General features: G+C 35.8%; 1 protein-coding gene across 4 annotated transcripts in view; it reads left to right on the plus strand.

Moving 5' to 3' along the window:
• Nucleotides 1-26,911, plus strand: part of pi4kb (phosphatidylinositol 4-kinase, catalytic, beta) — a 105,326-nt gene that overhangs the window by 56,964 nt on the left and 21,451 nt on the right. Inside the window, exons 3-6 of one of the 4 annotated variants that reach the window (XM_051922766.1) lie at nt 3,934-3,978; nt 10,819-11,046; nt 19,142-19,369; nt 22,501-22,610. In XM_051922766.1, the coding sequence (XP_051778726.1) occupies nt 3,934-3,978; nt 10,819-11,046; nt 19,142-19,369; nt 22,501-22,610 (611 nt within the window). Of the gene's footprint in view, nt 1-3,933; nt 3,979-10,815; nt 11,047-19,141; nt 19,370-22,500; nt 22,611-26,911 lie in introns of all 4 variants that reach the window. The other 3 variants (XM_028793946.2, XM_028793948.2, XM_028793947.2) reach the window with 3 other exon arrangements.

Genomic DNA, 26,911 nt, shown 5'->3' on the forward strand with positions numbered 1-26,911 from the left:
TAATTAGTTAATTTTTTTAATTAATTCCCAGCATATATTTATATGTGCATACCAATGTGCAGAAATGCAGCTTGCTTTAACATTAACTCACTTAGTTGTGGGCAATTGTATAAATCGGTGTATTACTTCACGTGTTGTAAGGGTGTTCAAAGTTTGGTGCAAATTTCTAGAAATGTTTAATTTTGATATTCTCAGAGCATCAGTTTTGCAAAACTCTGTTTTCCCTGTGGCCAAAAAAATAACATTACAAATATTTTAATTTTGGCTGAAAGTGCATGGGCTTTTCCTCGTTAATGGATTGATTATTTAGTGTAAAACATTTGTTATGAATACTGTTTCATCTCTGTCAAATGAGTATCCTTTTCCTAGTTTTTTGTCCAACGTTTCTAAAACATTTCTCCTTTCCCAGGATTTTTATGCTGATAACTGCTTGAATGCCATCTTCTGACAGACAGTTCCTAGCAAGTTAGGACAACTCACAACTCTGCTAAATTAGGAAAATGGGAAAATTGATAAAATGCTTTTATTCATTTGTATCATTCTGAGAATTCTGAGCCCCTCTGAAGCACTAGACTTTTTTGCTTGATAACTGCTTATAGAAGGCTGTCTTTAAGTTTGTGTTAATGCATTATACAGTGATTCTCATTACCCTTAGTAAACAGAAGTATGAGGTTTGGTGTGCAAAAACAAATAGAATGAAATCTAGTAAAATTACAAGATTTTTTTTAATTTTTTTTATTTATTTTAAAGTTGCCTCTGCATGACAGTCATAAGGACCCATATCAGTGTTCATAGCTGGGTACTGTCATGTGAAAGAGATGAGGCCCAGCTTGTGATTAACAACATGTGTACGCTTTGCAGCGTGATAAAGGATGCTGAAGTGCAATTAGACACTTCCCTTTGTTACCCATGAATAGGAAGTTTTAATAAATGGAAACTTGTGTTGCCTCTAATCAGCATATAAGCCTACAGCATATTCCAAGAAAAGATAATTTCACCTTTGCCAGTTATGTGGCATCTGTGAAATTTAATATTCGGATGAGTAAAAATGGACTCGGACTGAATATATACTCCTAATGGAATGGTTTAAAATAGTTTATACTGATGTGTAAAGTTCAGTCCAAGTTTTATTAACTACTAGCCAAAGCACCAGGCATTGCCTGGTATATTTATAGAACAGGTTTTAAAACGATGACCCTGTTGTTATTGCTAGCTGTCCTATCTGTTGTTCACACTACCTACAGTATCTATCAAACGTCTCTACTTCAAAAAATTGTCCTTTTTGTGTCAGATTTAATTCAGGAATTGTTGTAACTACTTGCTGGGTTGTAAACTTGAACACTGTCATGTCTGCCTCATTCTCTTGGTTCAAGGTGGACAGTTTGTACAACTTAAATTATAGATAGAGAGATAGGTAGAACTTTATTTGTCCCCAGGGGGAGATTTGGCTTTTTGTAGAAGCTCTTTAAATAAATACATACATATATAAATAAATACCTGTATATATAATTACTAAAAAGAAAGAAAATGTAAAAAGAAAGAAAGTTTGACTTGCTAGTCACAGTGGTGCATTATGCAGGTGTGTTGCTGAGTATGTCCCATAACTGAGCCTGTCCTTTTAATTAGCCTTTTTATCTCTAGAAGATGTGAAGGGTGTCGCTTCCCACATTAAAGGAATACAGTTTCCTAAGGAAATAGTGCCGGCTCTGCCCTTTCTTATATAGTTCTTATATGTGTTTTTCTGTGTTATGAGATCATCCCAACTGGTCATTGATGTGGACCCCGAATTACTTGTAGAAGTACACCACCTCAACATCCACTTCCTGAATAATGATCGAACATAGAAGCTTTCTGGTGTGACAAAAGTCAATAACATGTTCATTGGATTTGCTGATATTAAGATGCAGACAATTTGTTCCAAGAAACAAAGTTCTCCACCTGACTCCTGTTCCCTTTTTCATCCTCCTTATCGATACAACCCCGTAAGTGCAGAATTTTTGCAAGTGATATGACCTGGTGTTATATTCTAGACTGAGGTGTACAGAGTAAATAGAAAAGGAAACGACTATTCCATGTTGTGCTCCAGTGACATTTAAATCCATATCAGAAGCACATTAATTAAGTCTGTCAAACTACAGTCTGCCCAACAGATACTGCATTATCCAGTACTCCATACACACATATACATTCACATGTATATATCTGATCTTACTTCTTAACATGGATGGCATTGGAAACACCGGAGAAATTTAAAAATGTAATCCGCATAGAGCTGCCAGCTTTGTCCAGGTGAGGATAAGCTTTGTGGAGCATATAGATAACTGCATCCTCCAATCCAAACTTTGTCTGATAGACAAACTACAGTGGATCAGGTTGGTATACCACAAGACGACTTATATGTTCTAGGACCAGTCTCTCAAAGGTTTTCATAATGTGAGACTCCAGTGCCATTGGTCTATATTAATTAATTGAAGAGGTGCCATCCTTCTTTGGAACAGGAACAATACAGGATGTTTTCCACAGCAAAGGCACTTTCTGCAGCTTTAGGGACAGACTGAACAGGTAACAGAGGACACCACAAAGTTGGTTAGGATGGACCTTAAGAATTCGAGAACTAACTACATCTTGTCCCACAGTTTTTCTTGTATGTAGTTTCCTCAGTCGTCTCCTTACAGGGTCTTCTGTTATGGATAGCCCAACTAATGGTCAGAGGTGGACTCGCTAATGTCAATTCCTGTTGATGTAGTAGTGATGGTGATGGAATACTAGTCACTGGAAGAATGTGGCAGTGTGAGGGAACGTCTACAAGAAAAAAAAATTGGTTCAGGCATTAATTTTGTCCACATCCCCTTCTACTGCTTGAGTCCAGTAATTATGAAGAAAAGCTGAGAAAGTGGGAGTAAAACAACTTTTCCTTTGTGTTGTGCTGTAATTCCTCTCTTTATCAAATCTCACCCAATACCCCCTGCAAACGTGCACAATACTCCTTTTTATATTGCAATACATAGAAGCAGTATGCGCTGTTGCAGGAGTAAGTAATGTTAACCTCGGGTCATTTTGTCTGGTGGCTTCAGTCTGTTTGGATGTTTCACTTGCTCTGAGCCAGCAATCTGGCGCTGGTTTGTATACTGTAGCACATAGGGATAAAAATACCTACTGGGACACCCAGGGTCAAAATTTTGAGTTTCAAAGGGTTTAGGATTTTATTGGGAACATGCAGACAGGCATTCTATTTTATATATGTGTGTTAAGGTGGCGTTAACACTTGGTTTATCTACTGTATTTGAAAGTGTTAAATCTGTTGAATCGGTGACTGGGATACTGTCTTTGTGGAGTTTGTATGTTCCCCATGTTAGAAACTAATACTCTGGACTGACTCCTGCCTTTCATCTTTTGTTGCAGGGTTAGACCTCTTCATTCTAGCAGTTAGAGTACTTACTGAAAATAAAATAATTAAAAAAGAAATTAGATAGATAGATAGATAGATACAGAGCATCTTCACTGTTACTGAGATATACTTGCAATTTACACTAGTCAAAGAAGCAACATGAATTGATAGGAACATTTTCAGAGATAGGCTACTGTCCAGCCACTTTATAGAAAATCAGTAACTGCGTATAATTTCCCTGTCATAGTGTACCAACCTTGTGTACACATTTTACAGTATACCTGTTTTTAAATGTAATATATAACTGAACCAAAAACTACCTTTTTAGTTTCCCTAATATGAACCAAAATCTAAACATACAAAGTGATTAAATTCAAGTCTTTACGTGAGGACATATAACTTGAAACATTACCTTCTTCCTCTGGGAAACTGGCCCTGTAGATGGTCATATTGCAGCACTTTTGACTAATATGCACTTTTTTTTTCCTTGTTTTGCTCTCTGCTTTCATCTTCTGTTGTCCTGTAACCTTCTCCCCATTTCCCAGGAATTGTCTTCCAGCACAGAAAGTCTTGATAAAGCGTTCTGTTCAGTAAGTCTTCACTGATTTTTGTAATCTGGATTGGTATTTTGGTGGCTGGCTGGGCGGCTTCTCTTTCACTTGTGGTATTTCTTCCATAGTATTCCACAATTTACCATGGATAAACTTTGTCATGAAACCACCTTGGTTATATATAGTTCACAATCATTGGCACTCAGGTTAAGATAAGTAAAGAAGGTAATCTCAGTCTAAAATTAATGATAAAAAGTTAGCATTTAACTGAAGTAAGTTTATTCTGAGAAAAAATCTTCATCAAGAAATAGCCATTTTTAACAAAAACCACACATGCCACAGTTATTGACACACGATATTTCCCATATTTAATGCTTTGTACCACCTCCCTTTGCCAATAAAAGTGCACCAAGTCTTCTCCTTTAACATGTTATAAGGTTGGAGAATACAGTGAAGGGAAACTTAGGCCATTCCTCTTTACAGAAACTTTCCAGATTGTCCTGGATTCTAGGTCCTCTCTTGGGTACTGTCATCTTCAGTTCATGCCACAGGTTTTCAGTGGGGTTTAGGTCTGGGGTCTAAGACAGTCATGGCAGAATCCTGATTTTGTGTTCCTTTTAACCCTTTTTTTGTTGATTAGGACACATTTTTCATCGTTGTCTTGCTGGAAGATCCAAAAATGACCCAGTTTTAGATTTTTTCAAGTGGCGGCCAGATTTAAGTTTAAAATGTTCTGGTATTTTATGGAGTCCATGATGCCATGTTCCATAACAAAGGTCCCTGAGCCTTCAGAGAAAAACCATCAACACAGCATCACAGAACATCCACCATAATTGACAGTGGGAATCAGGCTTTTTTCAGTATAGTCATCCTTCTTTTTACATCAAACCCACCCAATATAGCCAAACAGCTATATTTTAATTTTGTATGAACATAGAACATGGTTCCAATCATAGTTCCTGTAATGTTCAGCAAATTCCAGGCACTTGCATTTGTGGTTTAATGACAGAAAAAAAATGCATTTTTTCTGGCATGCCTTCTAAATCTCTTGGCATGGATGTGGTGTTTGCTGTTGCAATTGGAAACTTGGGGACCGCAAGATGGAATTTTTTTTATACCTATCTTACTCTCCAACCTGCAGGGAAAAACCTAGGGGTTCGTGGCAGAATTGGCACTCCAGCCACCATAAAAAACCTCACGCTGGTTCCATTCCATCTGAACTAGTGTGGTGCTGAGGTGTCACCCATTGCATGGCTGCACTCTGGTCCTAATCTTGGACCCTGAGTTGGTTTGTCATATGGTGGGTGCGGCAATGCACTGCATCAGCGCATGCTCCTAACCTCTCTCTCTATCTTACCGTTGTGCTCACTGTATGTGATGTGATCTTGGGTCCTCTACATAGCAAATTGGTAACAGTTCCACTTAATTTGAACTTTTTAATTGTTGCCCTGACTGTAGATATGGACATTTCAGGTAAGCAATAATTTTAATATAGCCATTCCCTGACTTTTAAAGGTAAACACGCTCTTCTGTCATTTGAATTGTGTGTTGTCTTATATTTTCCATGTTGATAAATAAGGGAATTTGCCCACTGTACCACTTCATGTATATACCCCAGTGAAACAGGAAGTCATAGATTTTTGGTTGAAAGTTTCATCTTGCTCTGATCAATTTCATATGTAAGATAAAGATGAAAACAAAAGCTTCAGTTACAGTTTGTTCATACGAATTTATAGTGGTGCAAATAATTATGGCACATGTGGTTTTATTAAAAATAGTTATTTCTTGATTAGGATTATTTTTTCACAGAATACATTTACTTTAATTATAGGTTGAATTTCTGTCATTTTATACAGAGATCACAGTATTTACACGGTAAATCACCAAAGGTGATTTATTTTTCTTTTAGCAATCCTTTACCAGAGGTGCCAATAATTGTGGAGGAGACAATATATATATATATATATATATATATATATATATATATATATATATATATATATATAATAGTTGATAGGTGTAATGGATTTTCCACTTTGAGCTATGGTAACAAATTGAGCTGTTGCCTTATAATTTGTCTGTGGTAAAGTGAACTAAAGCTTGGATGTTAATGATGTGCCTGGAGCAAGCAAATCTTTGAAGTGATCCATAGTAGTTTGAAAGATGCAAAGTTAAATCTGCATGTCTAAGGCAAACCGGTAACACTACTTCTTGGGTCTCCGACAATACTGTGTAGCTTTTGTTGCAGCTCACAACTATACAGTAGCATAATGAAATGCTATAGTGTTGTGTCTACCATTGGTAATGCTTAACATTTGCAAACACTAGTGTTGGGGAATATTTCTTTTAAAAATAATTTAGTTACATTACTCTTTTTACCAAAAAAGTAACTGAACATGTTATATATTTGCTTATTGAAAATGTAATGTGTTAGAAACAATGCATTAGTTTACTTTAAATTTTTTTTGTCTGAAAAACTGCAGTTTTCACTGTCCAGCATTTTTTATTAAATTATAAGCCAGCTGCCGACAATATTTTGCTGTGTGCCAGTAAAAAAAAAAAAAAATTCACCTTCATAGGCTGAATAATATGAAGTGGAATTCCATCAGGCAAGTAAGTAGCTTTGGTGCCAGCTATAAAGGAGCCAATAGAAAAGGCAAACATGTCAAAGTTTCATAAAAATTCTAACTGGTACAGGAACAGCGAGTAAGCTACCTTAAACAGCAAATAATCCATCTGCACTTAGGGTCCGCGAGCACTGCACTGGCCATACACTACAATATGAAATAAACCAATCCATAATGAATGTGCTTTTGTAAAGTATGGAAGGTATCCATCCATTATCCAACCCACTATATCCTAACTATAGGGTCACAGGTATCTGCTGGAGCCGATCCCAGCCAACACAGGGCTCAAGGCAGGGAACAAACTCCAGGCAGGGAGCCAGCCCACCGCATGGCACCCACACACCAAGCGCACACTAGGGACAATTTAGGATCGCGAGTGCACCTAACCTGCATGTCTTTGGACTGTGGGAGGAAACCGGAGCACCCGGAGGAAACCCATGCAGACATGGGGAGAACATGCAAACTCCACGCAGGGAGGACCCGGGAGCGAACAGAATGGAAGGTATTTTCTGCAAAATAAGAAACACAAATTAAAATTATAAAATGAAAATGCCATCTCTCTTTTGCAATTCCATTTTTGAAGTCTGCATGCAAGAATGCTGAAAAATTAAAATGAAATAACCCCATTTGCAATTTCATTTTCAGCTTGAACCTCAATGAAGCTGCAAAAATGAAAAGTAAAATGCAAATAAACACTGGTGCCAGCGGAGGTACTGGAGAGCCTTGAGGCTCAGATCCGTAACCTGGAGTGCCATTTGCAGCATCAATACAGGGATGGAGACAGCTGAGAGACTGACACCTGGGCATCTCCACCACTGCTTCTGCATCTGCTATGGTCCATTTCCCCAGGTGCGCGGCCAGCAGTGGAGTTTCAGGTTTATGAAGCTGGAGAAAAGTGTGGCAGATTGATCTGCCATTGACCTCAAGTGAGCTATGAGAAGTAGGGCCAGTAGGATCCTGAGGTGGTTCGTTGTGGAGTGGGTACACTGTGTATTAGTGCATGTTCCCAGTCTCCTCCCCTTCTCCTTCTCTCCTTTTCATTACTCTTTACTTTTAAAAGTAATCTGTCTGTGTAATGAACGTTACTTTTAACCTATTACCCCCAACACTGCCAAACACAGTAATTTGTTTGTTTGCTGGGAGTAGTAGATTTGTAAAGGTAGACGTGGCACCAAGTGTTATAGATGGGTACAAAGAAGAAAAGGGAATAGGAAGGTGTTAGTAACAGATATTAATGAGGGTTGCACTACAGCTTTATTGGATGAACATAACTGGAAGGCATTTTAAAAAAATTTTTAGTACTTCTGATGGAGAACGCCTTAAACTAATCGGCAACTCATTCTAGAACTTGAAGAATTTAACTTGTTAACAGCCTACTACTTATTTATTTGTGGTATATGGATGCCTGCTTTTTATGCTTATATAATGTGGAATGTAAAAATTCTTTTTTAATTTAATCAGACTAAAATCCATTTACCACATTGTATTTTAAGAATATTTTGAAATTGTCCCTAAACCTACCTGATCTGACAAAGTAAAATTATTATGAGGTGTTTGTCACCTGAGGTTAGATTTACATATTTTAGGGTGTGGTATAGCGTAGATGATTGCTATCATAATCCTAATGTTTAAAAATGAAAAATGGTATACTTAGTTTTTCACCTGACTGTACTTGAATGCTTTGTTGGTATGGGTGGAGATATGTATGCAGTCATGTGTTGGTTTAAGGCCATCCAAGTTGCGGTTTGAATAATAGATGATGGTGCTTTCCTTTTACAGCAGATTTGAATGATGAGTGTGGGGGGGGGGTCCCCCTATGAAATATCAGTTGATTGCTGTGAACCACCGTCACACTAACGACAAGTGGTTCCCCCATGGTATTTCAGGGCAGAGCTGCGTGGCACTTCCAAACTGCTGCATGGGAGGGGGAACCTACGGCATGATAACAGCTGAGCGGTAGTTCAAAAGTGTTATGCGGCATACTGAAAAAAGTCTGCCAAGACTTGAAGATCAGTTTGTGCTACTCCTTAATGGCAGTAAAAGAATTTGTACTGGTGACTCGCACCAGACCTACAAAGCCTCAATTTCAATGGAGCTGTAAGTCTGTGCAGGACTGTTTTTATTAGTTTATGGATGCCTTTGAAAACTACTGACTCTTAAAGTTTTATATACATGTATAGCGAAAACTACTGACTCTTAAAAAATTTTTATATACATGTATGGCATTATAAAGTGTTAAATATTTACTCAAAATTGAGGTTTCGTACTCTATTTTGACTATTGCAAAAAGTGAATACAGTACTGTAAACTACAATACACGTATTCCATTTTTGTGAAAGTCTGACCTTGAGTGGTTGTGTCACAGTTGTTTGTTGAAAAATAAAGTATCAGAATCACAGCATTGAGTCTTCTATTTATAAACCATGAGCATTTGGCTATAATTGTTTCAATCAAAGTATATTACAGCAAAAGAGGAGTACTATAGTTTGCCCACATAATGCTAAAAGATTGCTGATGTAGGTGGATTTTAGTAGAAGTGGTATATGGATTTTTGTTCCATTTATTCTTTAGCAACTTTACATGATTGCCTAGCTGATTTCTCAGAAGCATCAACATTAGACTCAGATTAGTAGTAGGTAACATGCTACCTCACACCATTTGGACCAGTGTTGTTGCCATCTGTGTGGAATTTAAATGTTTTCCCTGTGATATCTTTTTCTTTTAAACTATGATTACCTCCTCCAGGTCAGAGGCATGCTGTTACATAGAATTGCTAACTTATTTATGCCTGGCCCCAATGATTGTTTATGCAGTTGGTATATTTGGAAGATAAATATTTTTGTTGGCCCAAGGGGTAATATTGAATCGATCAAATATTTACCGATTTCTTGACTTTTGCAGTCCATGGTATGTGCAGCATCACCATTCCACTTTCTTTCACTCTGCTTTCTTGCTTGTCTTGCTTTCACAGGAATATGTATCTACTGGAGAGGCTATTGTTTAAACTGCTCATACTTGTTATTGGTGCAGCATCACTGTATGTGTTTTTAACACTGCCAAGTTTGTGTCTGTGTGTGTGTGTGTTTTTTTTTTAATCCTAACCATTTAATTTCATTATCAGGATTTGTGTATATGTGAAATATTGAGTTCTATACATCAGATAGACTGTGTTGTGCCTTTTTCTTCAATTAACTTACTCCTGGCAGTTTTAAATTTATTTACAGAATTTCTCTTCACTATTTTGCATGTTGGGTTTCAAAAGTGATGGTGTATTATTTGGATCATTTCCTTTGTTCTTGAAACTACTATGGATTTGGAAGTTTCTTTCATTCTGCATCTTCATTATTCTTTTAGTGCTAACATGCTTTGCTGGAAGTATTGGAGTCTTTTGCTGTTAGTGAGCTCTAGAATTGTATTCCTGACTGATTTTATATATATTATATGATATAATTTTTATTATATTATATGATATTATTATAAATTGTATTCTTCTAATGTTAACCTGGAAATCATTTTGGATTAATTTAAACTGAATTATACATTTTTGTTAATGTTTTATTTCATTAGATCTCATTGTTCAAAATTAATTTGCATTTGTCATTACTGTTGTTGTCCAACAATGTATTCAATCTTCATCCATATTTATTGATATTACTGTGAAACTTTAACACAGAATAATGTTTTGCTTAATTGCAGTTATATAGATTTACACTCTTCTAAATGACATGCTTGTTCTGAGCTGCACAATTAAACTGTTTTTCTGCATTTTTCTTAAAAGTCCTTTTTAAAAAATGTTTTTGTCATGCAAGTTTTGCCTTAAAAATTGTTTAGGTTAGTATTTAAATTATTAGAAGCAAGTGACAAAGCATCAACCTCTAAAGAAACCAGGGATACGTCTAGTTTTGGGCATCTCAGATTTTAATGTGGTGATTTATTAATACATACATACAGTATGTGTGATTGCTAAAGAAAATGTGTTTGTGTCACTTACATATTATTTTAACTATGTTTTATACTTTGAAGCCTAGAAAATGTAGTTCAAAAGAAACTTTTTGGTAAATATTTGACAAGAGTAAAGGAAGAAGAAATTATAATAGAAGATTATAGTTGGAATAAAAACTCATGTTTTTATGCTTGTTTTTAAGCAAACATAAATACAGTAGGTTAAAAATGATTAGATAAATGGGTGATTCCTAGACTAGTTGGCATGCCTATCTCATTCTGTCTTTTTTTTTTTTTTTTTCGATAGCAGCCAGTTCGCTTAGCCCCACAGAGGGAATTTATCAAGTCTCTGATGGGCATTGGGAAGCGACTAGCTACCCTGCCTACAAAGGAGCAGAAGACCCAGCGCCTCATATCAGAATTATCCTTACTAAACCACAAGCTCCCAGCAAGAGTTTGGCTTCCCACTGCTGGATTTGACCACCATGTGGTCAGAGTTCCACACACACAGGCTGTAGTTCTTAACTCCAAAGATAAGGTGAGTGCATTTGTATTACAGTCTTGCTAATTTAAGTGCAAACATTTTTATTCAGTCCTTCAGCTTACATAGTCCTTTAATGCAGAGAATATTTGAAGTACGGCTAGACCTGTACTGAACCTGCTCACGTATCAGACATGGTAAGTGGTGGTAAACTGCCAGCTGCATTTCTATTTCACTACAGCACAATAAACTTTACTTGCAAAACCTACTTTATGACTAAAAATATCCTTTTTAGTTGGTCTTTATTATAGTGTAGTAGTTTTTTTTTTTGCTTCTGTCATTATGTTTAAGGTAGTGCTGCTGCCTCTCAGTAAGGAGATTGAGTTTTGATTCTGGGACCTCCCTGCCTGGAGAGCGCTTTGAGTAGTCAGAAGGGCATTACATAAATATAAAAAATCATTAATTTTGTCGAAATGTATGCACCACCAAAGCTGCCGCTTGGTAAACCTCAAAGCCTGCTTGTAAAACGTCTACTGCATTGTGTTTTTTCTGTAATATAGATGGGGTCGTCTGTAAATGTTCCTTGGAGGTCTAGTATTATTTGACAATTGGTGCAGTTTATCTGCATTGTTGTTATTTTAATGTTGGTTTGTATAAATTCAGGACTTCTGGGTAAGCAACATACAGGAATTCAAACATACAGTAACATGTATAATGTAAAGTATGGAGACATCTCTAAAGAATGTATAGATAACTTTTTTTAATTAATTATTTCATGTACAAAAATCAGTACTTACTTTTAATCTGATCTCCTGATGGATGTTTTTGAAAATAATAAGTCAATTACAAGTGGTTCATTAATGGCCATCTGTCAGTGAGAATGTTAAAAGCTGTAGTTAACTATGAGATAAATGTCCTTTCTGCTTAAGATTCTTAGGTATGCTACAGTTTTGTAATGCTCACACTGTTAGAAAAAGTGAAATAAAGATTCTGTTAGTTATATAAAAAAAAAAGTAGCTTTTGTATAACTTGCTTCTCCATTACCTTCATTTTAGATGGTTTTGAGAAGCAAGGAACAACTTTCTCATTTAAAATCTGTACGATTGTAACCAAGTCCTAAAAAAACACACCTGAAGATTGAGTCAGAAGTATAATTGTGTAGGCTAGGTGCAGGAAAATAGATTCACACTATTGGCATCAGTTCAAGAACAAACCTGCTGGATGTACTAAGTAGTTAACGTACCCCGCAAGTCAATAATGAGGACCGATAATAAGGAAGAGAATGATGATTCTTTGTTAACATCAAGTAAATAACAACCATGCAGTTTTATTAAATAAGCTACAGTGAATGAAACTTTGTTGTTTGTTTAAGGGGGAATAAATGCATTATTTAATGGCATTTATTAAAATTAGTAAGTCTTATAAATGTTTTTAAAACTCTTAGCAGTAAAAAAAGCTGTAGCCTACTTGTAATTCTTGCCAACGGATATAAGTATCTAGGCTTAACTAAGCTTTCAAATATTAGAGGCAGGTTCTTTTTAAAAATATAACATTTTTCAGCTTTATCGTCGATTATTCTGATTTTATCTCTTATCTATAACTCTTGAAGTTAAACTAAAAAGCACCCCACTGACCATACAGGAACAAAGTGCTGGCTGAATCTTTTGTGCTAAAGTAACCAAGAAAGAGAATGAAACTATTGTTTGCCCAGTACTTGAAGACCCTGTCTGATCACAGGATATTAGGTTCAGGCACTATAGATGTATCTGCACTGGTAGTTCTTGTTTATTGTTATGTGTATGTGTTAGAGTGATATACTTTCTTGCGTGTCTTCCCAGAATAATGTTAGTAATACAACACCAACAGTAGACACACAAATGAATGTTTGTATGGTATGCGCTTTTTTGTATTATCAATATTTTTCCTTTCAGAGTTACTCAAAGTGTGTCTGTAAAGCATGATATACTGTACTTATTGTATGACATGTACACTTCTGCTTAATGAGACACAGTTAAAAATGCAACTCTTCACAAAAACTGGAATCTATTCAACCTGCTATTAAAAACTGTTAGATTTATACTGACAAAAAGATTTTTCTTTATTTTGTAGTAATAGCAATTGTGCTTGCAGGAGTAGTATTGGACATGCACTGGCACTGAGATCATTTCGCGCTACTAAGCATGCCCTTACAAATTGAGACACTGATAGGCGTTACATGCTTTAAAAATGATATAACTGAATGAACTTAAAGTTGTGTTGTACTTTTCTATATTTTCTCCTTATCAGTATTTATTACTAATATTAATACAATCTAACAACTCAAAATGTGAATAGAATTAATCTAGAAGTGACAGTTTCTGTTTAAGTCACTAGTGTTAACATTTATAGAAATTTCTTCATCACATGAATTACATTTTGAGGTGTTGATTGCTTTATTTTTGTTTTTTTATCTGGAAAACCTCCAAACAGTAGAAGTAATTTGTTTGCATTTGAGGTTTATTTGTTGATACAATGTGCCAGAATTTCAAATGACAATGAGAATTAAAAGCGGTTCAAGCTACATTTATAAAAAAAAAAAAAAAAAAAAAAAAAAAAAAAAGGTGGGGGGGATGGCAAATTACTGTATACATAAGTTATATGCAAAATGAAAAGAAAACGCTCTAGCATTGAAACGCTTTGTTAGTCCCTTCACATTGACAATCTGCTTAGTGGTATTTTGAGATTAGGAAGATTAACTTACCCTTATTTTTATGTACTTAGATATATATAGATAGATATAGATATAAATATATAGATATGCAGTAGATATAGATATTATTGTTAGAATAAGAACGTAGTTATCGCTACTGCACTAGTGCCATCTCCTTGTAAAGTTTCACTATAGGTTGGACCTAATTATGCATCTCTCAGCACAGAGACAGCAAGTGATGCAGAGTGTTGGCTAATGCTGGGCGGTATACCGGTTCATACCGAAAACCGTTTTTTATTTTTTTTTATGATATGGGTTTTTCTTATACCGCAACACCGGTTTAAATTGCCTAAACAACGTTCGGAACGTGGCGCAGCGGGAAACTGTTTAAGTGGGGACCTTTTTCACTGCTACACCGCTAAACACAGATTTGTTGCACTAGGGCTCTTTTTCACTGCTACACCACCAAATAGTGGGCGGTAGCATAGGTATGCCGCGCGGTGAAAATGGACAGAGAGCATTCCGAAACTGAACTAAAAGTAAAATTGAACATGTGATGAACAGAAGAACTTTTGCCGAAAAAAAGGAGTCACATCCGTCGCCTGGAGATACTTTAGTTTTAAAAGGTCAGATGTGTAAATACTGTTTCTATACTACTGGATAATACTGCAAGCCAAGTTGTACTTGCTAGTGTATGTTTTGCTTGTATTCATTCTTAGATGTGCTATCGACTCGTTCAGAGATGGGCGCAACTCTGAATGGATGGCATAATTAAACATGTATAACGAAGATATTTTTAAAGTTCTGAACACTCCGTCAGCTAAGTTAATAACTAGTTTTAATTTCACAAAGACGTTTATCGTGTGGTGATTGGTAATTATCGTGTGGTTTTGGTAGAGAGCAGGAATATCATGAAGTGAATGGATTCTGTGCGGTGATTGCTGCAGGCGCCTGCTCTTAGTGCGGAGGAAGTCAGTTTAAGAAGCGTAGTGATTAACGACTGGGTCGGGGAACACTTAACACAAAGCATTTGATGTGCTGCATTAACTTGTGACGGGGTTTGAGAAAATCTAGTAAATTAAACATTGATTTTAGGATGAAGTTTAGTTTACAACATTCTACTTTAATTATAAAATAAACTGAGAATAAAGTGGAAATGTCGACTTTAATCTTGACATAGTCAACATGTCGAATTTATTCTCGACATATAGTTTGTTTTTTTCTTCCGTGTCCATATTTTTTTTTTCTTCACAGTGGCCCTAATGCGCTTCCATAGGGCTATACCACAAACAGCATTATAATTGCAAGTTGCAGTTTTTATTATTTATGTATATAGCTTAGCTTGAAGCAAGGTCCATATTATTGCAGTTTGCCTAAATGATGGTACAGTTGGTAAGATGTCATCACCAAGACTGCACTTGTTTTATTTTATTTTAATTTGGTGAATACTGTGTAATGTACCTGGGCTTGAAGCCTTGAAGTAATGGTACAACTATCAGTAATACTATTATGTATTTTATTATTATTTATTAGTTTAAATATTATGCAGTTTAATGATGGTAAAATTGTTTAAAAAGTCACTTTAATGTGTCAGTGGACAGAGATTGTTAACATTAACAGAAAGTGTAGTTGGTTTACAAAAAATGTTTACTATTTATTCCTTTTCTAAGACGTGTTCAGTGCAATCCAACTTTTGACAAACACCTCTGGATATTTTACTAAGTCTAAATGCCTCTTTGGATGGTTGAAAATATGTTGTCAAAATCATAGTTTAAGCTTTTGCAAAATTTGTTCAATTAAAGGTTCTATATTTTGACTGCATCTGTCATGCAATGTGATTCCTTCTCTTTAGTGCCACCCCCTTGAAAACTATCACTTTATGGGGCCATGCAAACTTGGATTAATACTTGTGTGCACATTAAAATGTCTTTTTGTACGATGTACAATTCTCATAACAGTCTAATAGGTTATTCTTAGCCAGTCTACTGCAGTAATTGCAGTGGAAAATGTGGTTAACATCCACTCATGCATGGGTAATAAAATACCGTCTAATACCGTGAAACCGGCAGAATTTAGAAAAATACCGTGATATAGAATTTTGGTCATACCGCCCACCTCTAGTGTTGGCTGCAGTAACTTGGTCAAGGGGAGACATGTATAACTTAAAATTTAATTTCAAATATTAAATGATTAAATGACTGTGTAAAGTAAATTCATATATATTCTAACTTTAAAATTTTATGTGGTAGCTAGAGATAAAATGATCTTTTTATCAAGCCTAATTCAAATGCACAGAAAGATCAAACACATAAGGAAATCTGACTGGTATGTGAGCACCAGGTTTCTAACAGGAGAAAATAGGAGCACTACCACCCCCACTAGAATTAAGATGGAAAGGGTGGACAGCTTTAGATACCTCGGTGCACACCCAAACTGAAGTCCAAGTACATTGGTACCTTGGTAAAGAAGGACGACAAAATATGTACCATCTCAGACATCTCTGGGATTTTAAGCCACACTTTCAGATACTAAATAATTTCTATATATCTGCCATTGAAAGTATCCTGACAGGAAATATTTCTCTTTCTGGTTTGCAAGCAGCAGGACCACAAGGCTCTGCAGAGAATGGTACAGTCAGCTGAACACATCACTGCCTAATTTCCAGGATAGCTATATAAGTGATGTCAGACCAAAGAAAATGGTCAGAGATACCAGCCATCCCAATAAATGTCCTCTTCTCTGTGCAGTATTCAGGGAAACCGTATTGCTGCCTGAAGACTAGCTCACTGATAATGGGGAATAGCCACTTTTACACAGTCCATCTGCATCCTAAAAGAGGAGAGTGTCTAAAGCTACATGATGCTCTCTTGCTAAATCTACTATATTTATTTATTTAGTATATACTTTATAATATTAATATAATGATGTTATCACCTCTGGCCAAAATATTCCTCTTTCCACATCTGTTACTAATTTGGGTGTTAGAATGGACTCCCAACTTACTTTTGACACCCACATCAAATATCTCTGTAAGTCATCTTTTTACCATCTCAAGAACATCGCCAAACTCCGCCCATTACTCACCCTGGCAGATGCAGAGAAGCTCGTCCATGCCTTTGTCTCTTCCAGGCTGGATTACTGTAATGCACTCCTCATTGGGATTCCTGGCAAGAGTATCCAGAGACTCCAGTATATTCAGAACAGCGCTGCCAGGATCCTGATGAGGGTGCAAAAGTATGATCACATCACCCCAATCCTGAAAACCCTTCACTGGCTCCCTGTTTCATTCAGAATAGAGTACAAGGTCTCCCTTCTTACCCATCAGTGCATTTATGGACATGCCCCTCTTTATCTACAGGAACTCCTTACCCCCCATAACTCCTTACGTTCCCTCCGCTCTGTACTCACTAACACTCTTCAAGTCCCCAGAACTAAGCTCAGCAGCATGGGTGACAGGGCGTTTTCATCGGTGGCGCCGAGGCTGTGGAATGCCCTCCCTGATTACCTGAGAGCCCCACAGTCGACTGAGGCCTTTAAGCGAAACCTAAAAACTCATCTTTTTAGAAAGTCATTTTGTTAAAGTATTTTATAGACTCTTCTGTTCTTTTTTTTATTTTATTATTCTATTTTTACTCTGTAGCACTTTGGGATTGCTAAAATATAAAGTGCAATATAAATAAAATTTATTATTATTATTATTATTATTATATCTTTATATATAATAAGCTACCGTGGCTGTTTGTCCAGGATTTTAAATCACCTGTAGCTCGCAAACCGTTTGACCTATTGATCTGAAATTTGGTACACATATTTACGTCTACTATCTGCTTTCGGGGTGATGATTGACCTCCATGGTTATTCCTCTTTTTATTTTATTTTATTGAAGAATCAACTCTCGGCAGTAGCCAGCAGGGTGGCCGTGTGGTGCATGCTTATGGGCGCCGTTCTCATCCCTACCACCTTGGCCGTCACTTCCCCTACCTCTTCGTATCTTAAATCATTCTTGAGGTAGATTGAAGACTTAAGTGCCAGCCTAAGTGAAAAATTAAAGAAAACGTACTAATTAATTGCAACACAAACACTGACTTAATCAGTTTTAACTCAAAAAGATGTCGACGAAAGAAGAGAAGTGGGCCGCTAGGGTGGAGAAAAGAAGAGCTGCTCAGGAAGCAGCAAGCGCATCAACCTCTGAGCCAATGAGTGCTAAACGTACAAAGACTATGAAAACGATGAATGCTCAAGTCAAGTGTATTCACTGCATGTTATCGTGCAGTGTACTGTTATTGGTATATTGATATTTATAGAGTTGAGCATATGCTGTTTGTTGTCTTTTTATATCCTTCTAATTCATATTCCCATAATAAGAGTTTCTTGGAGTTCAGCAAGTAAGCTGTTTATAATTGTATATATTTCAGTAAATTCGATTTGAATTTATTCACTGCTATATACTTTTTCCACCCTTTGTATGAGGAGGAATGTATTTCATGCCCAGTCTATGTTTTAAAGTTTCTACAGACTGACCTTTTAATTCTAGCATTCATTTGGTATTCGTAAAATGCCAAAAGACTGAGCCAAAACCAAGTACGATTAACTAGGGGGACAATATCGGACCAAAACAATTACTGAAGAGTAGTTATAAGTATCATAAAACTGCTAAAAATGAAATATTACACTACTAAGATGGTCAGCTCGGTATCATATATAAGTAACAGATCATTGTATAACAAATCAAGTTTTAGTCCTAAAATATAATAGGCAGCAGTCATACAATATCCAATAGTCATAAATTAATAATTAAAAATTAATTATGAGAGAGGACAAAGTCCACAACTAGGAAATGCCTGATAATATCAGCAATTCCAAAAAATGTTTAATCAAGTAGATGGTAATCCATTGCTGTCCGATCACAGTGTACTGAAGGTGAAAACATGGTTCACAAATAAGCCTCTCCCACGTGTTTCGAAGAGTCATAAGTCTTCTTTTAGGGCTTTAAAATGCTTCACAATCCTGTCTGTTGGAGTTATAATTGTGTACAATTACCATTGGAGTAACAGTCATATTCTATTACATATTGGTATTTTAATATAGATTGTTAGGCTGATCACTCTGCAAGTACTTTTTTTTATACTATCAGTGATATTAAAGTGTTGAAGTAGAGACAAGCACTGGGCTACTTAAAGTCTCAGTTATAAACATAGATAAAAAGAAATACCCTGTGCATACTTGTATAAATAAATATTAAATCCCTGGCCATAAATGGGTAAACAAGAAAATATCATTAACAAATACACAATTTTACAAGAATTGAGGGCACAATAAGAGTTCAAAGAGAACTAGTAATGTTTTTGTCCATTGTTGTTGTGTGTGCTAAAATAAAGACTTTAGTTTGTCTCATTAATGAATACTGTATTTATATATTGTGTCAAATTTTGCCCTCTTCTCCTACTTCATCTTTCCTTGTAGGCTCCATACCTTATATATGTGGAGGTGCTGGAATGTGAAAATTTTGAAACTTCTAATGTGCCTGTGAGAATCCCAGAGACACGTATTCGCAGTACTCGTTCAGTGGAAAATCTTCCAGAATGTGGGATTACACATGAGCAGCGGGCTAGCAGTTTTACCACTGTACCAAATTATGATAATGATGATGAAGCCTGGTCTGTAGATGACATCGGTGAACTGCAGGTTGAGGTGAGCCTCCTTTAGGTTTGTAAAAGGTCAAAAGGGTAAATGTGTGAAGCAACTTGTAATCTATCCTAAAGTGCTTTCTTCTTCAGTTCTACTTTTATTTTCATGCTTCTTTGAAAGTTTACAATGGGTCATTGACTAGTTATTAATTTCTTCATACTTATTGGGGCAAGTATTTAATAAGTTGATCCTTAGATATAAATTCAATCATCAGCAGATTTACACATTTAAGGCATCTCTGGACCATGGTTTGACCATTTTAACATGATGTCTGTTTTTATGGCACAGTTATAAAATGCTAGACAAATCTGTATGCTTTCTGTGTTGGTAAAATGTCTTAAGTGAAGCTGTATAACTTTAGGTAGTCTTTAAATTTCATTTGACCCATTTTTTCTACTGTATTTGGTCTACTTTTAATTTATATTCACTACAGAGAATTGATTTGCAGTCTATGGCACTACAGCTTTGTTTCACCAAAAGTTTTCCAAATCAAATTCATGTTACATCTTTTTCTAAACTGCTTAATCCAGACTAAGGTGGAGTCTATCCCAGCTAGCACAGGGCACAAGGCAGGAACAAGCCCTATACATGGCGCCAGTCCATCACAGGGCGAACACACACACCCATACACCAAACAAACTCCAGGGCCTGCATGTCTTTGGACAGCTGGAAGAAACTGGAGCACCCGAAGGAAACTCATGCATGCCAAATGAAAGGGGAATAAATATATGTGTGGGACCCCTGACACTTTCATTTCCAGTCTTTTGTAATTGACACATATGTTAGATTTACTTCTGTCTAATAAGCAGTTGCTTTGGATTTGTTATATATGCATTTGAATCTTGGAGAATAAACTCTGTGCCAATGAAAGTGATTAGAGTATGGTGAACATTATGTTATCCTCAAGCCTGATTTTTAGTGTTCATTAATGTATGTAGTTTAATTGGGGAATATTGTTTTTATTTAATTTAGGTGTTATTTCTTTAAAGGAAAGGAAGTCTCTTTCCTTGCTTAGAAATTTACGTTCGGTTTTCTTGAATGCGTAAATTTTCCTCAGCTCTTGTTTCCAGTGTGTGGACTGATCTTTCCTTGTCCATCTGGGCTGCCCTCTGCCTACTGATGTTTCCACTTCTTTATAAAGCTTTAAATCTCCCTCAATGTTTTTTTGGGTAAAAGCAGCTACTGATGACAGTTAGAAGTTAATTACCTAGGATAGTTTTATAATCTGATTTTAAAAATATAGTTGGTATTACATTGTACTTTAAGATATTGTCCTTTGACATATACTGAAATACAATGTGTTTTTATATTTTATTGTTATACGGCATTGAAACAAAGTGGGTTTAATTTGGCCTTTTGAGAACATCAACAGAATAAGTATTTAATGTAAAAGTGAAAACAGATCTCTACAGAGAGATATAAATTAATTACAAATGTAAAACACAAAATAATTGTACACATAAATATTCACCCCCTTAAAATCAATATTTAGTATATGCAACTTTGGTAGCAAAGCCTTAAGTCTTTGTGGACAAGCGTCTTTTAACTTTGTACATCTGGATGCTTAACGTTTTTTCCCCATTCCTCTTTGCAAAACTGCAAGTTTTATATGGTTGCATGGGAATCATGAGTGAACAGCCTTTTTCAAGTCCAGCCATCAAGCATCTGGACTCTGACTCAGCAACCTCAGGATCTTGTTGTTTTAAAGCAATTCCTGATTAGCTTAGGCTTTTTGCTCAGGTCATTGCTTGAAACAAATCTTCTCCCAAGGCACAGGCAACTTGCAGATTGCATCAAGTTTTCTTCCAGGATTTCCCTTTTTTTTTTTTTGCATTGATTTGGCATCTGTTCTCACAAGCTGCCCAAACATTGCATTTGGTCTGATATCCAAAAAGCCCAAATTTTGACCTCATCGTAGAACCTTGTTCAAGCTGACTTTAGAGTATCCCATGTGCCTTCTTGCAAACTTTGTATGTGATTTGTTTAGTATATGTATTATATGTGTTTATATATATATATATATATATATATATATATATATATATATATATATATATATATACACAGTAACAATAACAATGTTTTTCTCTTTCCACTTATTTCTAGTTTATAACATGAAAATGTCCTTTTTGCTGCTGCATTACCAACATTATGCTGCATTGACAGGAACTAGTAGTATTGTAGACATAAGGTTTTTGCTGTTACCCATTATGTCAACCTTTGTAAGCTCCATCACTAATGGTTTCTGACCACAAAACCTTTATTGGCATTGTGTTTTGGGTGGCAACTTATTCTTAATTCACTTGTATGGAAACCCCTGCTGGTTTTCAGTATGTCCATTGGACAGTGCCATAGTGCTTTCGAAACCTCTTAAATCTTTAGTTATACCTGTTCTCTCTCTTAATTGCTCACATGCATACACACAACCTGGTAGTGCCTGTCTTCTTGCTTAAAATGACACTGTGCTCACATGTGATGGAGTCTTTCAGAGTTTAGTTGCATTTTTGCACATGGCTGAAGCCAAAACTTGCCTATTATCAAACATAAACTGATTTGTTTTCCCAAAGTATAAAAAAGACAGTCCAGTAAAAAAGAAAATACTGCTGCATTTTGTAGGTATTTCTTACCTTGACATCAGTTTTGCTGTAAACTGTCTCTTGTGATTGTGTCCTTATATACAAGTTAGTGTGTGTCCAAGAGTAGGCATTCGCAGTAGTCGACTGGCATACTTTTGAGGGTGGAAACTGCATTTCTAACCAATGTAGCTAAAATATTCTTCTGCTTCTAAAATGGTCAAATAGTTTTACAAATTTACATTATTAGTTACCATGGAACTGAAGTGTTTTTAGTCATCCAGTTCACCCACTTAAGACTGCCCATCAATTAAAAGGTTGAAGCATGTTATGTTTGCTTTATTTTTGTTTTATATAGTGCATTTCACAGAGCATAACAATGTAAGGTGTTACAGCTATTAGTAGAATATCTATGGAAATAAAAATAAAGAGAACTAAAGCAAAGTAGAAAGTAGTAAAGAAGCCTGTGAATCTGACACAACATTGGAGCCTTTGTTTGAATACATTCAAATGTAAAGAAGTAAACAAGTACAGATCACTTTTCCTAATTTTGTTTTTTAGCTGCCAGAGGTGCATACCAATAGTTGTGATAATATCTCTCAGTTTTCTGTGGATAGCATAACCAGTCAAGAAAGTAAAGAACCTGTATTCATCGCTGCAGGGGACATCCGGTAAGATGGCTTAGAAACTCTTTTGCATTCATGTAGAACTTTCATTTATTCTGTTCCTGGTTAAATTGTACTTCAGGTTTTTCTTGATTTCAGAGAGTTTATCAGGTACACAGACAGTTTTACTTAAATTGCAGTGCATCTTATTATATGCTTCATTCATTCACTCTTGAGTTATTTTTTGCTTCTCAAAACTAGTTAAAACCTTTAGAACAGCTTGTATTTGGTACAAATGAAGCATTGAGTTAGTTTTATTTGTAACTAATGCTAAATTAAATACACCTATAATTGGTTGCAGCTTTTAAAACCCAAAAATATCTGTAGATGTCCACACTTGTTGTGTTTGTCAGGTTGGAGAAAACATCCCATGGGAGTCCAATGGCCGAGGAACCTAAATATGCAGTTTGTACCAAAGAAGTGAAATTTAAAAGTATTAAGAATGGCTCCTTCTTATAACTTTCTGTTTCAGTGGTAATGTAATGTATAATCATGTATACAAAATTTACTCTTAATAATTAATTCTTTGCTGCATGTCTGAAAAGGAAAGGGTGACTTTGACAGTTGAAGTAGGATTTAGCAGAGTAAGAGATATACTGCCCTGTTTCTGAGAGTATTTAAAATATACATGACTGATTTTTATATTTATTGTGAAATTTATCCCTGTGATACACTGGCATACTATCAGCTGTATTACCAGCATATTGTGGACAAACACTGATCACACCAAAGTGTTATACATTGTGATTTTTATATGTGAGTCTGCTGTACGGTATGAAAACAATAGCTAACAAAATGTAGAACTACATTATATTAATCCTGTCACACTCTAGCATTTGTAAATTGCCGCTATCACTTTCCTCCATGCTATCCCTCAATAAGGAAACCTTAATATGTAGCGTGCTAAGCCACCTTCTGTACTTCTTGTTCACGCACGACTTCTCAAACTCTCATTAAATTTGTTGATGACACCAACAAATAGGCCTCATCAGCAACAATGATGGGATTGCTTACACTGAAGATATTTTCCTTCTACCACATAATGGCATCAGGACAAGCATCCCTGCCTTCATTTTAGCAAAACTAAAGGACTGGTCAAAGACGCCAACAAGCAGGAAGAAAACCACAAACCAATCTGCATCAGAGAAGATGTTGTAGAGAGGACCAGCAGCCTTACTTTTCTTGGAGTGAGAAATCATTGATGATCTGGAGTGGACACAACACATCTTTGGTATAGTCAAGAAGGTTAAGCAACCTCTCTTCTTCCTTAAACTTGTAAGAAAAGCTTTTTTGTCTCCAGCTATGCTTGCCATTTTCTTCAGGTTTACAGTACAGCCCACACTCATTGGCAGCATTACATCATGGTACAGTACCTGTTCATCTTATGGCCAAAAAGCACTGGAGAAGATGGTGAAGTTTGTGCAGAACTTTGCTGGCGCACCGCTTGTCTCTATTCTGGACATAGTGTATGCATCATATGCTGCCCTAGAAAGTCAAACTGTATTATCAAAGACTTCAGCCATCCTGCACATTTGCCTTTATTCCCCGTTTTGTTTTTTTTACCGTTTTTTTTTAAATCTATAATTAATAAGGTTTTCCAATAGCCACTCTTAATGGCAAATACGTGTTTGTGTATTTAAGGGGGTGGGAGGAGGTCTCAATTATTACAACTTAGTATTAAAGTGTCCCAATTAGTCTGTCTTACAGCCAACCCACGTGAACATTATTCATGCACATTTTGGCAGCTATTCGGCTAGACAAATGTTTGATTTGTGAAATGCATTAAAACAAAAGTCACTGACCAAATATTTCAACAAGTAACACTGATTTGAAGAAAAGAGCACTAATGTCTAATCTGAGATCAAGAAATTAGATCAGACAGGAGCCCTGGAGATGGTAGATTTGGATAAATTACCATAATGTTAATAAAATTTGTAACATTCAGAATATTGTGGAAAGTCATGTTACTTTTATTCATAATGAAATGTGAAGTATGACTACTTTGAAGACTGCAGCAAGAAATGCACCTTACTGTAAAATATACAAACAGAATACACATACTGCTGTTCAAATCGTATTAATAGCATGAACTGTGGGGCTGGTGGGTTATGATATGGAGATCAAAGCATCTCCCCACATTAGACTCAGTTTACATTAAATGCAAATGTTTTCTTTCCCTTATTCTCTATTGCTAGCATTTCTGAGTGTGGCTAAAGGACTTTATTTGGTGGCACTTAGTTTTCTTGTTTTCTCAGTTTCAACTGTTTTTGTTTTGTTTGCTTTTTGATATCTATCTTTTTTGTGTTTGGATTTTTCTGCCTTGTGCCTGATTCCTTTGAGTTAAGCTTTAGTTATTTAGGTGAACTGTATCATGAATTAATTGATGGATAATAGAACATTACTTGATTAAAAAAAAATTGAATATGTTTCTGGCTGATGACCAGAATTTGTTAAGGCAAGCATCTCTTGTTTTAGACTGTTTCCAGTGCTGAGTTGTGATTTCTAGAAATTTCAAATCAACTTTGAGTGATTTTTAATAATCTAGATTTTTAAACAGTAATGCAGTATTTGAAAAATGGTATGTAGGTAAGTTGCCCATAATTATAATAACTTTTTTATATTCTCATCTATTTTAAATTTAGCAACATATGGCTTATATTAAGTCTTATATTTATGACTAGTAAGCACCTGCATAACCTTAGATTTAGAAGTGTCCTTCCATGTGAAATCAACCAAATTTATCCAACCTCATTTTTTTTTCATCAAATTTCACAAGTCCATAACTCATGAACTAAACCACCGAGCAGGCTCAGACTTTGCAGGTTGGTACATTAATTGGAATAGTATGTGACAAAACTAAAACAAATGGTCCAGATGACTCTGCATGGTCAAAGCAGCCCCTTGAAACTGACCAAAATTTAATTTGAGTTTTTGGCTTAGCTATGTTTAGGCCTCAGAAATGTATATTTGTAACCAACAGAGACTTTTGATTTTTTTTTCTTATTCAGATAACTATATAAGCTTTCTGAAAAAGCATGAACAGAAAACTATCAGAGTTTGAGCAGAAAACCTCTCAAATTCCAAAAATCATTTTGGATTTCATTTTCAGAGCACCCTAGCAGCATGTGGGAATGTGCAGATAGTTTTAAACATATTTTTCATTTATTCTGTATTGTCCCTCCTTTCTCAAAACGTAAACCTTACTTTTTCATGCAAATCTTTCATGTTTATTTTCCATCCTAAACATAGGCTGAATGTGTCATGTGTCGATAATGTTAATCATTGAGTTTTCAGTCAGTAAATTCTTTTCTTCATATCAAATTACAATGTCCTATCTCATGTTGCTGAACAGAGAATGCAATTATCCATGGCCAAAAGAGTACCTGGTACTCAAGAATACCACAGTTACATCCCTACAGAAGATAGCAAAGTCTGAGTCAGCCGGGTGTCCAGTGAAGACGGTCAATTGACTGTTTGAATATTCACTACAGAAGCAACAGCAAGATCCTGCCCACTCACAATCACACTCCTGATGAATCAGATGCATCCCTCACATTAGACCAGTTTCTTATTGGAGGCTGTGTTGGGTTCATGTATGATGAAAAATGTTGGATTGGTGTAATTCGTGGCGAGAGTGAACCAGAGTCAGACATCTTGATATGTTTCACGCAACCAAACTATCCTGCACAGTCTGTCCATTGGCCACCTAGAGACGCTATTTGTTTGGTTCCATTACAGTGTGTCATTGAACTGCTTACTGGACCTGCAACGGTCATTGAGAGGTAGTGCCATCTTGATCTCAAAGGCAAAGATGCCCTACACTCTTCAGTTCAATTGAAATAGAAATGAAATTGGTCACATTCTTGCTGCTGCAACACCAAGATGTTAACATTTCATAATAACTAGTGTTGTATTTAATGACCAATCAAGAAGCTGTTGTTCATTTGTTGTGCTTAATGTGCCTTTGGTGATGTATTTTTTTCAATTAATCCAATAAAGTTAGTGATGAACTTGATAATTATCATTACTGACAAATGGTGAATTTAGCCTGTATTTAGAATGAAAAATAAAAATGAATGATTCACATAAGAAAAGTAAGATTTGTTTTTGAGAAAAAAGGGACCATGTAGGATACAAGAAAAATAATTTTTAAAATGTCTGGGCATTCCCACAATGCATTAAGCTGGTCTGAAAATTATACCCAAAATGATTTTTTTTTAACATTTGAGAGATCTTCTGGTCAAACACTGATGCAGTTCCTTGTTTGTTTATAACCTTTTGAAAAGCCCTGTGCATGTACCTAAACA

The sequence above is a fragment of the Erpetoichthys calabaricus genome, chromosome 2 (assembly GCF_900747795.2).
Source record: "Erpetoichthys calabaricus chromosome 2, fErpCal1.3, whole genome shotgun sequence".
Lineage (NCBI taxonomy): Eukaryota > Metazoa > Chordata > Cladistia > Polypteriformes > Polypteridae > Erpetoichthys > Erpetoichthys calabaricus.